Source organism: Leucopleurus acutus, assembly GCF_964270905.1.
Source record: "Leucopleurus acutus genome assembly, chromosome: 7".
NCBI classification, from domain to species: domain Eukaryota; kingdom Metazoa; phylum Chordata; class Mammalia; order Artiodactyla; family Delphinidae; genus Leucopleurus; species Leucopleurus acutus.
This window is the reverse complement of record NC_139150.1, coordinates 64,220,811-64,237,289: the sequence shown is the minus strand read 5'-3', so window position 1 is coordinate 64,237,289 and position 16,479 is coordinate 64,220,811. Positions and strand designations below refer to the sequence as shown.

The 16,479-nt window shown below is 38.1% G+C and overlaps 1 protein-coding gene across 1 annotated transcript in view; it reads left to right on the top strand.

Annotated features, from left to right (window-relative positions):
• LOC309963810 (FRAS1-related extracellular matrix protein 1-like) overlaps nucleotides 1-16,279 on the top strand; it is a gene marked incomplete at both ends in the record, with an annotated part of 39,635 nt that extends 23,356 nt beyond the window's left edge. The window contains 2 exons of the mRNA XM_082842346.1: nucleotides 12,159-12,503; nucleotides 16,275-16,279. Coding sequence (XP_082698472.1) covers nucleotides 12,159-12,503; nucleotides 16,275-16,279 — 350 coding nt within the window. The remainder of the gene's footprint in view (nucleotides 1-12,158; nucleotides 12,504-16,274) is intronic.
• Between the last annotated feature and the right edge of the window lie 200 nt (nucleotides 16,280-16,479).

Here is a 16,479-nt window from a genome sequence, read left to right as displayed (position 1 = left end):
TTTATTTTTGCTTTTGTATCTGTTGCCTTAGGAGAAAGATCCAAAAAAATATTGCTATGATTTATGTCAAAGAGTGTTCTGCTATGTTTCCTTCTAGGAGCTTTATGGTTTCCAGTCTTACATTTAGGTCTTTAATCCATTCTGAGTTAATTTTTGTATATGACATGAGATATTGTTATAATTTCATTCTCTTACGTGTAGGGTCCTGGTTTACTGTAGGACTTTGCCTGAATTGAGGCAGTGGTATAGGGAACTGTTACTGTTCCTTCACTCTCTAGACTGACTTACTTTATAGACCCAGAGCCCTTTGAAAAGGAGGCAGGCACACCTGAGGAAGACACTTCAGTAATATCACAAACATATAAGGGGACTCCCCTTCCCCAGTGGGACCTGTAGACATTTTTCATGGTCACTGCACACTGAGACTAGGCAACTACCTCAAACCTGTAGGAATTATTGAACAGTGACTTTGCAACAACACTGGTACCTGGGGACACAGGATGCCATTGTAGTGGGAGTTCACAGAGTCTGCATTTAGGAGATAAATGGATTTTTAACCAGGATATCTCTCAGCGGTCTCAGTGGAACCCTGATTGTCACTCATGGTTTATTTTGTAGTTTCTGTGTGGTAGTTTAAATAGCGACCCTCAGCAGATAGTAGAATCCTCACTTTAGCTCCCAGACTCTTACAATAAAGGCTATTATGGTCTAAAAGACCAAAGGAAGCATGTGGTATTTCACTTGCCAAAAAAAATAATAAATCAAAAGCAATACTACATTCCTTGGGGGAACCTCAGGTATTAGAACCACCACCAAATATGTGAAAAGAGTGGTGCAGTCTTACCACATCCTCATTATTTATTTATTTATTTACTTACATTTCTTTTTTCAGAAAAATTTATTACAGTATAGTTGATTTACAATGTTGTGTTAGTTTCAGGTGTACAGCAATATGACTCAGTTATACATATATTCATTCTTTTTCAGGTTCTTTTCTCATATAGGTTAACACATAATATTGAGAAGAGTTCCCTGTGCTGTATAGTAGGTCCTTGTTGGTTATCTATCTTATATATAGTAGTGTGTGTATGTTAATCCCAAGTTCCTGATTTAATCTTTCCCCCCTTCTTTCTCCTTTGGTAACCATAAGTTTGTTTTCAATATCTATAAGTCTGTTTCTGTTTTGTAAATAAGTTCATTCGTATCATTTTTAAAAATTAGATTCCACATGAGTGATATCACATGATATTTGTCTTTGTCTGACTTACTTCACTTAGTATGGTAATATCTAGGTCCATCCATGTTGCTGCAAATGGCATCATTTCATTCTTTTTTCTGGCTGAGTAATATCCAGTGTATATACGTACCACATCTTCTTATCCATTCCTCTGTCAGTGGACATTTAGGTTACTTCCATGTCTTGGCTATTATAAGTAGTGTTGCAGTGAACATTGGGGTGCATGTATCTTTTCAGATTATGGTTTTCTCTCGATATATGCCCAGGTGTGGGATTGCTGGATCATATGGTAGTTCCATTTATAGTTGTTTAAGGAACCTCCATACTGTTCTCCATAGTGGTTGTACCAATTTACATTCCCACCAACAGTGCAAGAGGGTTCCCTTTTCTCCACACCCCCTCTAGCCTTTATTGTTTGTAAACTTTTTGATAACGGCCATTCTGACCAATGTGAAGTGATACATCATTGTAGTTCTGATTTGCATTTCTCTGATAATTAGTGATGATTTTCATGTGCCTATTGACCATCTTTATGTCTTCTTTGGAGAGGTGTCTATTTAGATCTAATGCCCAGTTTTTGATTGGGTTGTTTGTTTTTTGACATAGAGCTATGTGAGCTATTTGTATATTTTGTAGATTAATCCCTTGTCAGTCGCATCATTTGCAAATATTTTATCCCATTCTATGGGCTGTCTTTTCATTTTGTTGATGGCTTCCTTTGCTGTGCCTAAGCTTTTGAGTTTAATTAGGTCCCATTTGTTTTTGTTTTTATTCTCATTACTCTAGGAGGTGGATCAAAGAAGATATTGCTGTGATTTATGTCAAAGAGTATTCTGCCTGTGTTTTCCTCCAACAGTTTTATATTGTCCAGCCTTAAATTTAGGTCTTTGATCCATTTTGAGTTTATTTTTGTGTATGGTGTTAGAGAATGTCCTAATTTCATTCTTTTACATATAGCTGTCCAGTTTTCCCAGCACCACTTCTTTTTTCCATTGTATATTCTTACCTCCTTTGTCATGGATTAATTGACCATAAGTGTGTGGGTTTATTTCTGGACTTCCTATTCTGTTCCATTGATCTATGTGTCTGTTTATGTGCCAGTGTCATACTGTTTTGATTACTATAGCTTTGTAGTATAGTCTGAAGTCAGGGAGCATGATACCTCCAGCTTTGTTCTTTTTTCTCAAGATTGCTTTGGCAATTCTGGGTCTTTTATGGTTTTATGTTAATTTTAGGATAATTTGTTCTAGTGTGAAAAATGTCATGGGTGTTTTGATAGGGGTTATGTTAAATCTGTAGATTGCTTTGAGTAGTATGGACATTTTAACAATATTCATTTTTCAAATTCATGAACATGGGCTATCTTTCCATTTCTTTGTATCATCTTCAATTTCTTTCAGCTTTCTATAGTTTTCAGAGTACAGGTCTTTCACCTTCTTCGTTACGTTTATTCCTAGGTATCTTATTCTTTTTGATGCAGTTTTAAAAAGGATTGTTTTCTCTTTATGATTGTTATTATTAGCTTATAGAAAAGCAACAGATTTCTGTATATTAATCTTGTATCCTGCAACTTTACCGAGTTCACTTATTAGTTCTAATAGTTTTTTGGTGGAGGCTTTAAGGTTTTCTATATATAGTATCATGTCATCTGCAAATAGTGACAGTTTTTTTGTTTGTTTTTTTGTGGTACGTGGGCCTCTCACTGTCGTGGCCTCTCCCGTTTCGGAGCACAGGCTCCAGAGGCGCAGGCTCATCGGCCATGGCTCACGGGCCCAGCCGCTCCACGGCATGTGGGATCTTCCAGGACCGGGGCACGAACCCGTGTCCCCTGCATCGGCAGGCACACTCTCAACCACTGCACCACCAGGGAAGCCCCATAGTGACAATTTTACTTCTTCCCTTCCAGTTGGATGCCTTTTATTTCTTTTTCTTGTCTGGATGCTGTGGCTAGGACTTTCATTACTGTGTTAAATAGAAGTAGAGAGAGTGGTCATCCTTGTTTTGTTCCTGAGTTTAGCAAGAAGCCTTTCAGCTTTTTGCTGTTTAGTATGATGTTAGCTGTGGATGTGTCATAAATGGCCTTTATTATGTTGACATATGTTCCCTCTATGCCAACTTTGATAAGAATTTTCGTCATGAAAAGGTGTTGAATTTTATCAGATCCTTTTTTTGCACTTATTGGGATGATCATGGGATTTTTACCTTCCTTTTGTTAATGTGGTGTATCGTATTGATTGATTTGTGGATCTCGAACCATCCTCGCTTACCTGAAATAAATTCTACTTGATAATGTTGTATGATCCTTTTAATATATTGTTGATTTGCGTTTGCTAATATTTTGTTGAGGAATTTTGCCTCTATATTCATCAGAGATATTGGCTGGTAATTTTGTCTAGTTTTGGTATCAGATTCATGGTGGCCTTGTAGAGTTAATTTGGGAGAGTTCTCTCTGTTTCAATTTTTTAGAAATAGTTTGAGAAAGATAGGTATTAGCTGTTTTTTTATATATATTTGGGAGAATTACCCAGTGAAGCTGTCAATCCTGGGCTTTTGTTTCCTGGCAGTTTTTTTTAATTGTTTAAAAAAAATTTTTTTTATTACTAATTCAGTTTCACTACTGGTGTACAATCTGTTCAGATTGTCTATTTCTTCCTGATCCAGTCTTGGAAGAGTGTATGTTTCTAGAAATTTATCCTTTTTCTCTAGGTTGTGTAATTTGTTCGCATATAACTGTTTGTATTATTCTCTTATGATTTTTTTCTCTGTGAAATCAATTATTTCTCCTCTTTCATTTCTTACTTTGTTTATTTGAGTCCTCTCTATTTTTCTTGATGAACCTGGACACAGGATTATTGTTTCTGTTTAACCTTTCAAAAAAACAGATTTTGGTTCCATTGATTTTTTTTCTATTTTTTTTTTGTCTCTATTTTTATTTATTTCCTCTTTGATCTTTATAATTTTCTTCCTTCTGCTGACTTTGGGCTTCCTTTGTTCTTCTCTTTCTGATTCCTTTAGGTAGTAGGGTAGGTCGTTTTTTAAGATTTTTCTTGTTTCTTAGGGTAGGCCTGTATTGCTATAAACTTCCCTCTTAGAACTGCTTTTTCTGTGTTACACAGATTTTGGAAAGTTGTGGGTTTATTGTTTTTTTCATTTCTCTCAAAGTATTTCCTGATTTCCTCTTTGATTTCTTCATTGACCCATTGGTTTTTTTAGTAGCATGTTTTTTAGTCTCCACGTGTTTGTGTTTTTCTCATTTTTCTTCCTGCAATTGATTTCTGGTCATACCATTGTAGTTGGAAAAATGCTTGATATCATTTCTATCCTCTTAAATGTTCTGAGACTTGTTTTGTAGCCTACCATGTGATCTATCCTGCTGTTTTTGGATGAAATATCCTGTAGGTATCTGTTAAGTCCAACTGGTCTAAAGTGTCTTTTAAGACTATTATTTCCTTGTTGACTTTATGTCTGGATGATCTGTCCATTGATGTAAGTGAGGTGTTAAATTCCCCTAATATTATTGTATCATTGTCAATTTCTCTCTTGATGTCTGTTAATATTTGCTTTATATACTTAGTTGCCCCTATATTAGGCATATTTGTTAGCAAATGTTATATCCTTTTCTTCTGTTTATCCCTTTATCATTATATAATGCCCATTTTGTCTTTTGGTAAGACTTTGTTTCAAAGTCTATTTTGTCTGATATGGGTATGCCTACCCCCTGCTTTCTTGTCATTTCCATGAAGATCTTTTTTCCATCACCTCACTTTCAGTCTGTGTGTTTTTAGCTCTGAAGTGGACCGCTTGTAAGCAGCACATGGATGGATCTTGGGTTTTACTGTGTGTGTTTTTTTTTTAATCCAATCAGCCATCCTGTGTCTTTTCATTGAAACATTAAGTCCACTGGCATTTACAGTGATTATTGATAGGTATGTACTTATTGCCACTTCGTTACTTGTTTTCTGATACTTTTTGTTGTTCCTCTCTGTTCTTCTTTTAGTTGCTTCCCTTGTGTTTGATGATTTTCTTTAGTGGTATGCTTGTGTTCCTTTACTATATATTTGCTTTTACTAGTGGGATTTTTCCTTTCCTACAGATTCTTACTTCTTGTTGTAGCCTGTTCTTTTCCACTTAGAGAAGAACCGTTAACATTTCTTTTAGAATTGGTTTAGTGTTGATGTACTCTTAGTTTTTGCTTATCTGAGAAGTTCTTTATCCCTCCTTCAATTCTGAATGATAATCTTGCTGGATAGAATATCCTAGGTTGTAGGTTTTTCCCCTTTCAGCACTTTAAATTTAAATATATCATGCCACTTCCTTTTGGCCTGCAAAATTTCTTCAGAAAAATCCATTGGTAGCCTTATGGGGGTTCCCTTGTATGTGATTCTTTGTTTTTCTTTTGCTACCTTTAGAATTCTCTTTTATCTTTAACTTTTGCCATTTTAATTATGATATGTTTTGGTGTGGTTCTCTGATTTCATCTTGTTTGGGATGCTCTGTGCTTCCTGTACCTGGATATCTGTTTTCTTCTTCAGGTTTGGGAAGTTTTCAGCTATAATTCCATCAAATAAATTTTGACCCCTTTTTTTTCTCTCTTCTCCTTCTAGGACCCATGTAATGTGAATGTTATTATGTTTGATGTTGTTCCAACCGTCCCTTAAACTGTTTTCATTTTTAAAAATTTGTTTCTCTTTCTGCTTATCTGATTGGATGTTTTCCATTATTCTATCTTCCAGAACACTATGTGTTCCTCTGTATCACGTAGTCTGTCATTAATTATTTCTAGTATGTTTTTCGTTTCAGTTATTGTATATTCAGTTTTGACTGTTTTTTCCCATATTTTCTAGTTCATCTATTCCCTAGTCCAGTTAACATTCTTATTATTAATCTTTAAACTCTTTTTCTGGTAATTAATTCACCTCTGTTTCACTGGTTGGTTTTTCAGGTTTTTTTCCTTCTTTCGTTTGAAATAAAATCCTGTCTTCTTGTTTTGGTTAACTTTCTCTGTCTCTATAAAATTAGGTAAAAGTTACCTATCCTGGTCTTGAATGTGTGTCCTTGTGTGAGAGCATCCCTATACAGTCTGTGTGTTCCCAGTGGATTTCACAGGAGAGCTTGATCTGGTGTGAACATAAGTCATGTCTTTCCCCAGAGCATGCTGGCAGCTATCAACTTTGTAGGGGTTGGGGCTGGAGATGGAGGAGCTAGAGCCAGAGCCAGGTGTGAGTGGGAGCTTCTCCTCTGCTCAGTGGCCAACACCACCCTGGAACTGGAGCAGAAACCCTGGGTTGGGCTCAAGCCAGCTCCCTCCCCCGCAACTGTGCACTCTCCTCAGCTGTGGCAGCCCTGATTCTAGTGGGGAACTGTGCCTCAGAGCAAGAGGGGTTGGAAAGGGTGCCTGGCATGGGCCAGGGCACGCACTGAGGCAGTTGTGGGAAACCAGCCAGAGTCCTGGGCAGTTTCAATCTGCTTTCTCTCTCTTGTCATGGGAGTGAGCGAGAATGTGTGTGTTCTTCATGAGCAGAGTCTAGATTTCTTACAGCCCTGTTGTCAGTCCTATTGGTTTTCAAACCTTCTAAGGGCACTCGTCCTCCCACTGTTGGACCCCAGGGCTGGGGGACCCAGTATGTGGTTCAAGCCACTCCCCAGGGATATCTCCACCCTGGTAATCCCCCTCCTCTTCTGTGTCCCCTCCTAGGGATGCAGGTCCCAATCTGATTGATTCTCTTCCTTTCCTACCCAACTCCATGCGGATCTTTCTTATAGCCTTGGTTGCATAAGGGTCTTTCTGTCAGTCTCCAGTCCATTTCCAGTGAGAATTGCTCCACATGTAGATGTATTTTTGATGCATTCACAGGGGTGGGAGGAGGACAGGAGGTGAATTCTGCATCTTCCTACTCTGCCATCTTGACCTCCTCCTGCTTTATTTCTTTTAAAAGAAGGCTTTGCACTGCCTCTCATTCCTGAGTAGATTTAAAATGCAATGTATATATTTAGATAAAATGTAAATGTGAAATGTAAATGAAGATTTTTTTTCCTTTCCCCTTAATACCATCAAGAGCATTCAAAACATACTTATAAACAGTGTTGGTAGGTTCAGTTAACACAGAAAATATCTGTGTGATTTGAATACTCAGGTGGCAGCTTAAACTGATTACCTCTTGTGCTTGTGTGTGTGCTTGCACATGGGTAACATACCATGTGTGTATATTTGTATGTCTGTGAGTTTCAGTAGAGATGGACAACATTGGTTGGGCATCCTTGATTTATAATCTGCCTCTCCGTACTACTCTACCTCTGTTTGAGGGATAATGAGAGAAAAGAATGAATTAGTGAGCTAAAGTTTAGTAATAATCAAATATTAATTACGTTATTGCTTGAGTGTAGAGACTTAATGGTCTGCATGTGTATGTGTGATCTGTGAAACCAGGCTTGTTAAGAGCTCCAAATCTGGTTTTGACTAGTTTGGACACCAGAATTCTTTTTTTTTTTTTTTTTTTTTGTGGTACGCGGGCCTCTCACTGCTGTGGCCTCTCCCACTACGGAGCACAGGCTCCGGATGCGCAGGCTCAGTGGCCATGGCTCACGGGCCCAGACGCTCCGTGGCATGCGGGACCCTCCCGGACTGAGGCACGAACCTGCGTCCCCTGCATCGACAGGCGGACTCTCAACCACTGCGCCACCAGGGAAGCCCCCAGAATTCTTTTTTAAATGAAATTTTATTTATTATGAACTTAAGTTCATCATTGAAAACTTGGAAAGCACAATAAGTAGGATAAATAATAATGAGTTAATAGTAATGAATAAATGAATGAAATAATGATAATAAATAATGATAATATTGATAATTATCAATATTGATATTATCAATATTGATATTATTGATAATAAATAATGATAATATTGATAATAAATGAATGAAATAATGATAATAATAATGAGTGAATAAAATCACTCATTACTTCACCACGAAGACATAACCACCATTACTATCTTGCTATATAAATTTCTAGTGTTCTCACTTGCTCCTCTCCTGCATCCCATGATGCCTTGTCCTGTGCTGTACTGTGCACTTTGGGCTTCAAAACCCTCATTACCAGTCGCAGAGGTTCTTTATATGTGCTTGTCCTCCCTCTCTCCCTCTTTCCCTGCTTCCCTTCCTTCTACCCATCCTTATTTCTCTCTCCCCCACTACCTCCTCCCTCCCTCCCTCCCTCCCTCCCTCCCTCCCTTCCTTCCTTCTTTCCTTCCTTCCTTTCTTTCTTTCTCTCCTTCTTTCAATATGCCATATGTCTTAGCCCAGGTACTATAGCAAACAGCCCCTTAGGCAGATTACATGCACTAACGCTTTACTGAAAACTAGAGTAAGGGGAAGGGAAGTTGGGGGTTTGGGGGCATAAATAAAAAGGTGGTGTGACTGAGATGGTCATAGGTTTACAAGAAAATAAAGCTGATGTGATCGATAGTGCTGGTATCTCCAGTAGGAGATGAACCCACTCTGTGTGGGAAGAGTCAGGGGTGGGGTTGAGAAAGTGTGAACAAACACATGTCAGCTCCTTCCATCTCCTCTCTCACCCTGGTCAGTTTGCCTCACTGGATGTTAACTCCCCACATGCCTAGGTTGTGTTACCTGGCTCTTCTTAACAGCCACTGTACAAACTCCTTGAGTCCCATGGTGTGGGACCTGGCCATGGTCACAGGGAAGTTCACGCCAAAACCTCGTCTGGTGGGCAGTTGAGGGCAACAACATCAGAAGATGAGGCAGTGGTGGCAGCCAGGGCTTTACAATGTGGGGACTGTGGGAAGCCTATTGGAGCTGCTGCAGCTAGAAAGCAGGCACGTGGTCAGCATCAGGAGGAAGGGGAGCTGGGTAGATTTGAGGGGAAGCATTAACTGGGTCCACCAGTGCACTGTCTTTAAATTTCATCACCCTGCTTCTTTAAAAGGCTTTGCTCCTTTTCGAGAGTCTCTTCAGTCTGTTGGCCCCCAGCTCTACTGGGTAATGGGAATGGTTGACGATGCTGCCTGTCTCTAACGGCAGTGTTCAGTCTGGAATCTGTATTCTTGCTCTGAGCAGCACGCATTCTCTCCCCATATTCCCTCCAGCGTGCTGGGTCCAAGGAGAAAGTTTTATTTTTAATTTCTTTAGTTACAGAAGTTCCTTCCTTATTAGAGTCTAGATTAAAACACAGCCCTCATTATAAAGTGTCAGACCTTTCCTGTCTGACATCATTAAATATTCCCTAGCACAGTAACTCTGTATTTGTGTATTTAACCACTTGAATTCTCTATCCCATGGGACACTTATGCTCTTAATAATTTATGTGTAAAAGCACTTCTGACTCTTGCCCACTTAAAATATGTGAATGCAGCCTTTGAAAAATTCCTTGTGGACCTTTTTGAACTAGAGACCACTGTGAGCATAACATCTGTTATTTCCTTCTAATATTTATTTTTGGCACCATCATGCCCCTAAAGGATATGTCATAAGGAACCAGTTGTCAGGTTGGAGTCAATAATACTAATAGTAAAAATATTGCTTAAAATAAACACTAAATTCCAGTTTCTCGAGAAGCTTTTGAAGATACAGTTTTTACCTAGTTTTGTGAGTGAAAATTCTTTAATCTTGTCTTAAAGTAGGCATCTTGGCATGTCATAGAACTTTCCAGGACACTTTTTGTGCTTTCTCTTGTAGGTCTGAATCTCCTAGAGGGACAGTCTCGGGCCATCACTTGGGAACAGTTTCAGATTGTTGACAGTGATGACATTCATGCTGTCCAGGTAGTCATTGTGGATGGCCTGCAGCATGGACAGCTTACTCTGAGAGGTGAATGAACAAACTTTGTAACTTAGAAAAAAACCCCAGAGGTATTTTCTCCAAAAGCAAATCATATTTAACAGGATATGTGTAGTATCTCTTGGGCTTCATTTCTAAATGAATTATCATAATCCCCAGATCCAGAGATCTTGAAACCATTGGCTTTTGTATTAGGATGCCCAAATCAATGGATGACATTTTATGAATGGACTTTTGTACTTGAGTCATTGTTTAAATCTCAGATTTGCTTTCTGGAGCCATGTAGGGCTCCTTCTAAATATACTCCTTAACTGATTATCTTATCCCAGTTCAAAGACACAATTTTTCATTTCTCTGCTTCAGAGAAATGCAGTGAAAAACAGAAAAACTTATGTTTTTTAATTAGTTAGTAATAATGATGCTATTATGTTATTAGTAGCAGTTGCTGTGGTTTAAAAGAAATGAATTTATAGTTATACGGATGGTAGTTAACAAGGTAATGGCCCTAATAAAAATATCCATACTTAATGATAATATAGTCCATTTCTTGTAATGAGCTCAGAGGATTTAATTCTATTATCCTCTTAGTTTGCCAAACTGTAAAGTAGAAAGAGAGCTCTTATTTATCATTGTTTGTGATTAGGAAATTCTGAAAAAAATAAAATCAAAAATAAAATGATAAATTCTCTTGCCTAATCCCAAGACAATGGGAGTTTAGCTTAAGCTGGATGTATTAGTTAGGATGGATGTTCAGCTGCATGTAAGGAAAACACAACTACAGCAGCTTAAAAATTCAGGAGTCACTCTCTCCTTGTGACAAGTTGCACAGAGGTAGGTATTCTGTATCCATGATGCCAGCGGCTCTTTTCTGCTCTGTCAGTGGTCACAGGATGGTGCCTACACCTCTAGGCTTTTAATCAGTGTTAGGGGAAGGAAGAAAGAGAAGGAACAATAAAAAAAATAAGGCCATCTAAGTTTGCTCTATTTTACACTTTTCCTAGGAGCCTGATACAATGAAGTCTGATTATATCTCTCATCAAGTTACATACTATCCCCCTAGGTGCAACAGAGTCTGGGAACCTGAGTATTTTTAAATAGTCATGTTACCATTCTAAATAAAACTAGGATTCTTGTACTGAGGAAGAAACAGAAAGTTCCTGTTGGGCAAGTAACTCATAGTGTTCATTATACTCATGTTTAATCCATAAAACCATATGGAGTGGGGAAAGAAATAGGACACCTGCCATCAAGAATTGTAATAGTTTGTGCAGAGTGAAGCAATGTTTATCAGTACTATAGAAATGAAGTGGAGAGTCATAGCCCATAATGCAATGATGTTCTGGCTCAGAGGAAGAAAATAGTGTAAACATTTATTAAGCATTTACTTTGTGCCAGATCGTACAAAGCATTCTACATACTTTATCTCGCATCAGCTTTATGAAGCAAGGAACTGTTATTACATTCACTTTACAAATGGGAACCTGAGACTTAGAGAAGTTGACTTGTCTGTCTGGAAAATGGCCGAGCTGGGATTCGAACCCAGGCCATTTGCTATCAGAGCTCTAGCTCTTGCTCATTAAGCTAGTGATTCTCAAACTTTAGCATGCATTAGACTCCTGAAGGGCTTGGTAAAACATAAATTGCTGGGACCCACCAGCAGAATTTCTAATTCAGTAGGTCTGGGGTAGGACCTGAGAACTTGCATTTATAATGACTTCCCAGACGGTGCTGATGTTGCTAGTTCGAGACCACGACTCTAAGAAGTGCTGTCAGATGATGATAATGAGTCGAAGAACAATGAATACTTATTGTAGGTACACTGTTGTTTGAGTTCTCTCATCCTTAAGAGGGAATGTTAGGTAGGTATTATTATCTCTGTTTTATAGATGAGTCTGAAATAAATTAAATACCCTGCCCAAGTCCACTCAGCTAATAAGTATTACAGCCAGTATTCAAAACCAGGTCTTTGGAGCCCCAGAACCCACTAAACAATCTATGGTTTTTCCAGGCGAGGGAAGCATTGGCTGCACCACTTTCCCTTTCACACCCTCTCCTGCAGTGCTGCTTTCACTAACCTGCTGCCTCCACACCTTTTTCATTCTGCTCCACCTCTGTTCTTTCCATCAGGGGGGAAGGGGTTTCTCTTCACCGTGGCTGACCTTCAGGCTGGAGTCGTTCAATATCATCATGACGACAGTGACTCCACCAAAGACTTTGTGGTCTTCAGGATATTCGACGGCCAACACAGCATCCGACATAAGTTTCCCATCAACATCTTGCCCAAAGATGATAGTCCACCATTCCTCATAACCAATGTTGTGATTGAACTGGAGGAGGGGCAGACCGTACTGATCCAGGGTTCCAAGCTGAGAGCTTCAGACATGGACTCCAGTGATGACTACATCTTCTTTAATATCACGAAACCCCCGCAGGCTGGAGAGATCATGAAGAAGCCAGCACCAGGACTGATAGGTAAGTTCTGGGCAGTTAAGATCATTTGTGTCAGAATTTGTGCTAAGGGGGACATCCAGTTTATGAGGTAAGATTCTGTTATTATTATTACCATTTCGTAGATGGGAAGCCTGAGATTTAGGTTAAGTTGATCTATCCATATGGAATCTAGAAAGTTCCAGAGCTGGGCCTCAAGATAACCATTACATCATGAAAAATTAAGTCTGCTATGCAAGGTAAGAGAACAAATAAGGTTGAAGAGATATGTTTGACCTATTCTACATTATTGGTAAAGAAATTTCATGAATAACATTTATTTACATTTTGTTAGAATAATTTCATAACTACTTTTTGAAGTAGGTAGGTCAGGAGCTTGACAAAATAGGTATCAAGCAGTTTTACTTAAGACTGTTTCTTTTTTTAAACATATTTAATTTTATTTTTAATTAATTATTAAAAAATTGAGATATAGTTGATATACAATATTTTATGTTTCAGGTGTATAACATAGTGATTCACAATTTTTAAACGTTATAATCCATTTATTGTTATTATAAAATATTAGCTATGTTCCCCATGTTGTACAACATATCTTGAAGCTTATTTATTTTATACATAGTAGTTGGAACCTCTTAATCCTATATGCCTGTATCGCTCCTCCCCCTTCACTCTCCCCATGGGTAGACACTAGTTTGTTCTCTATATCTGTGAGTCTGTTTCTTTTTTGTTATATTCACTAGTTTGTTGTATTTTTTAGATTCCATGTGTTAGTGATATCATACATTATTTGTCTTTCTCTGACGTTTCATTTAGCATAATACCCTCTAAGTCCATCCACATTGTTGCAAAATTTCATTCTTTTTAATGGCTGAGTAGTATTCCATTGTATGTATATATGTGTGTGTGTGTGTGTGTGTGTGTGTGTGTGTGTGTATACACACCACATCTTCTTTGTCCATTCATTTGTTGATGGACACTTGGGTTGCTTCCATGTATTGGCTATCGTAAATAGTGCTGCAATGAACATTGGGGTGCATATATCTTTTCAAATTAGTGTTTTCATTTTTTTCAGTCATATATCTAGGAGTGGAATTGCTGGGACATATGGTAGTTCTATGTTTAGTCTTTTAAGAAACCTCCATACTGTTTTCCACAATGGCTCACCAATTTACATTCCCACCAACAGTGTACAAGGTTCCTTTTTCTCCACATCCTTGCCAATATTTGTTATTTATGTTCTTTTCAATGATAGCCATTCTGACAGGTGTGAAGTGATATCTCATTTGCAATTCTCTGATGATTAGTGATGTTGAGCATCTTTTCATGTGCTTGTTGGCAATCTGTATGTCTTTAGAAAAATGGTTACTCAGTTCTTCTGCCATTTTTTAATCAGGTTGTTTGTTTTTTTGCTGTTGAGTTGTATGAGCTGTTTGTATATTTTGGATATTAACCCCTTATTGGTCATATCGTTTGCAATATTTTCTCCCATTCAACAGGTTGTCTTTTTGTTTTGTTGATGTGCAAAAGCTTTTAAGTTTTACTAGGTCCCATTTGTTTATTTGTGCTTTTGTTTCTTTTGCTTTAGGAGACATCCAAAAAAATCGCTATAAATTATGTCAAAGTGTGTTCTGCCTTTGTTTTCTTCTAGGAGTTTTATGGTTTCAGATCTTACATTTAGGTCTTTAATCCACTTTGAGTTTATTTTGTTTATATGGTGTTAGAGAACGTTCTAATTTCATTCTTTTACATGTAGCTGTCCAGTTTTCCCAGCACCATTTATTGAAGAGACTGTCTTTTCTCCATTGTATGTTCTTGTCTCCTTTGTCATAGATTAATTGAACATAAATGCATGGGTTTATCTCTGGTTCTCTATTTTGTTCTGTTGATCTATGTGTCTGCTGTATGCCAGTATCATACTGTTTTGATTATTGTAGTTTTGTGGTACAGTCTGAAGTCAGGGAGTGCAGTTCCTCCCAGCTCTGTTCTTCTTTCTCAAGATTGCTTTGGCACTTCAGGGCCTTTTGTGTTTCCATACAAATTTTAAAATTATTTGTTCTAGTTATGTGAAAAGTGCCCTTGATGTTTTAATAGGGATTGCATTGAATCTGTAGGTTGTCTTGGGTAGTATGGTCATTATAACAATTTTAATTCTTCCAGTACATGAACAGTGTATGTCTTTCCATCTGTTTGTGTTGTTTTCAATTTCTTTCATCAGTTTCTTAATTTCAGATACATTTTAACAACCCTGCACTTGTACTCTCCTCCCCTCACAGCTACTGTTTTTGATGTCATATATTACATCTAATTTTTTGTATATCCCTTAACTGCTTGTTGTGGATGTAGATGATTTTACTACTTTTGTCTTTTAATCTTCCTCCTATCTGTGTGTGTGGATGATTTACTACCTTTATACTGTGTGTTTGCCTTTACAGATGAGCATTTTGCTTTTGCAGTTTTCACGTTTCTAGTTGTGGTATTTTCTTTTTCTCTTAGAGAAGTCCTTCAACATTTCTTGTTAAGCTGAACTCTTTTAGCTTTTGCTTGTCTGTAAAGCTATTGATCTCTCCATCAGATCTGAACATGAGCCTTGCTGGGTAGAATATTCTTAGTTGTAGGTTTTTCCTTTGCATCACTTTAAATATATTGTGCCACTCCCTCTGGCCTGTAGAATTTCTGTTGAAATTCAGGCGATAGCCTTATGGGTGTTCCCTTGTATGTTACTTGTTGCTTTTCCCTTGCCATTTTTAATATTCTCTCTCTATCTTTAATTATGCCATTTTATTTTATTTTATTTTTTAAAAAATATTTATTTTATTTACTTATTTTCCTTATCATTATTATTTTTTTTGGCTGCGTCAGGTCTTAGTTGCTGCGCACGGGATCCTTGTTGAGGCACTCTGGATCTTTTCATTATGGCGCGCGGTCTCTTCATTGTAGTGCTCGGGCTTCCCTCTAGTTGTGGCATGTGGGTTTTCTCTCTCTAGTTGTGGTGAGTGGGCTAGAGGGTACGTGGGCTCTGTATTTGTTGTGTGTGGGCTTGGTTGCCCCGTGGCGTGTGGGATGTTAGTTCCCCGACCAGGGATCGAACCCGCATGCCCCGCATTGGAAGGCTGATTCTTTACCACTGGACCACCAGGGAAGTCCCAATTTTGCCATTTTAATTATAGTATATCTTGGTGTGTTCCTCTTTGAATTAATCCTGTATAGGACTCTCTGTACTCCCTACACTTAGGTATCTGTTTCCTTTACCAGGTTAGGGAAGTTTTCATCTATTATGTCTGCAAATATGTTGATAGGTTCTCTGTTTCTTTTCCTTCTGGGACCCTTATAATGTGAATATTAGTGTGCTTGAGGTTGTCCCAGAAGTCTCTTAAGCTGTCCTCATTTCTTTTCATTCTTTTTTCTTTTGTCTGTTCAGCATCAGTGATTTCCACTACTCTGTCTTCCAGCTTCCTGGTCATTTCCTCTGTATCATTTAGTCTACTGTTGAGTCCTTGTACTGTATTTTTCATTTCAGTTATTGTATTCTTCATTTCTGTTTGGTTGTTCTTCATATTTTCTAACTCTTTGTTAAAAAGCTTCTAACTTATTGTTCTATGCATCCGTTCTTTTCTTGGGTTCTTTGATCATCTTTATCATCACACTACCCTTATCTCTTTCTCAGGTAGATTGCCTATCTCCGCTTCACTTAGTTCTTCTTCTGGGGTTTTATCTTGTTTGTTAGAAACACGTTTGTTCCTTTGTTGCCTTCTTTTGCCTAGGTTACTGTTTTTATTTTTATGTATCTGGTAGGTTAGTTACATTTCCCAATCTTGGAGAAGTAGCCTTTTGAAGGAGACATCCTATGTGTCCCAGCAGCACATCCCCCTCTCATCACCTGAGCTATATGCTCTAGGGGTTCCCCCAATGAGGACTGACTGTGTCCTTCTCTTGTGGTGGGCTGACTATGTAGGCAGTCTTGTAGGGTTGATTTGCCCCCTGTCCAGTTGGTTGCCAG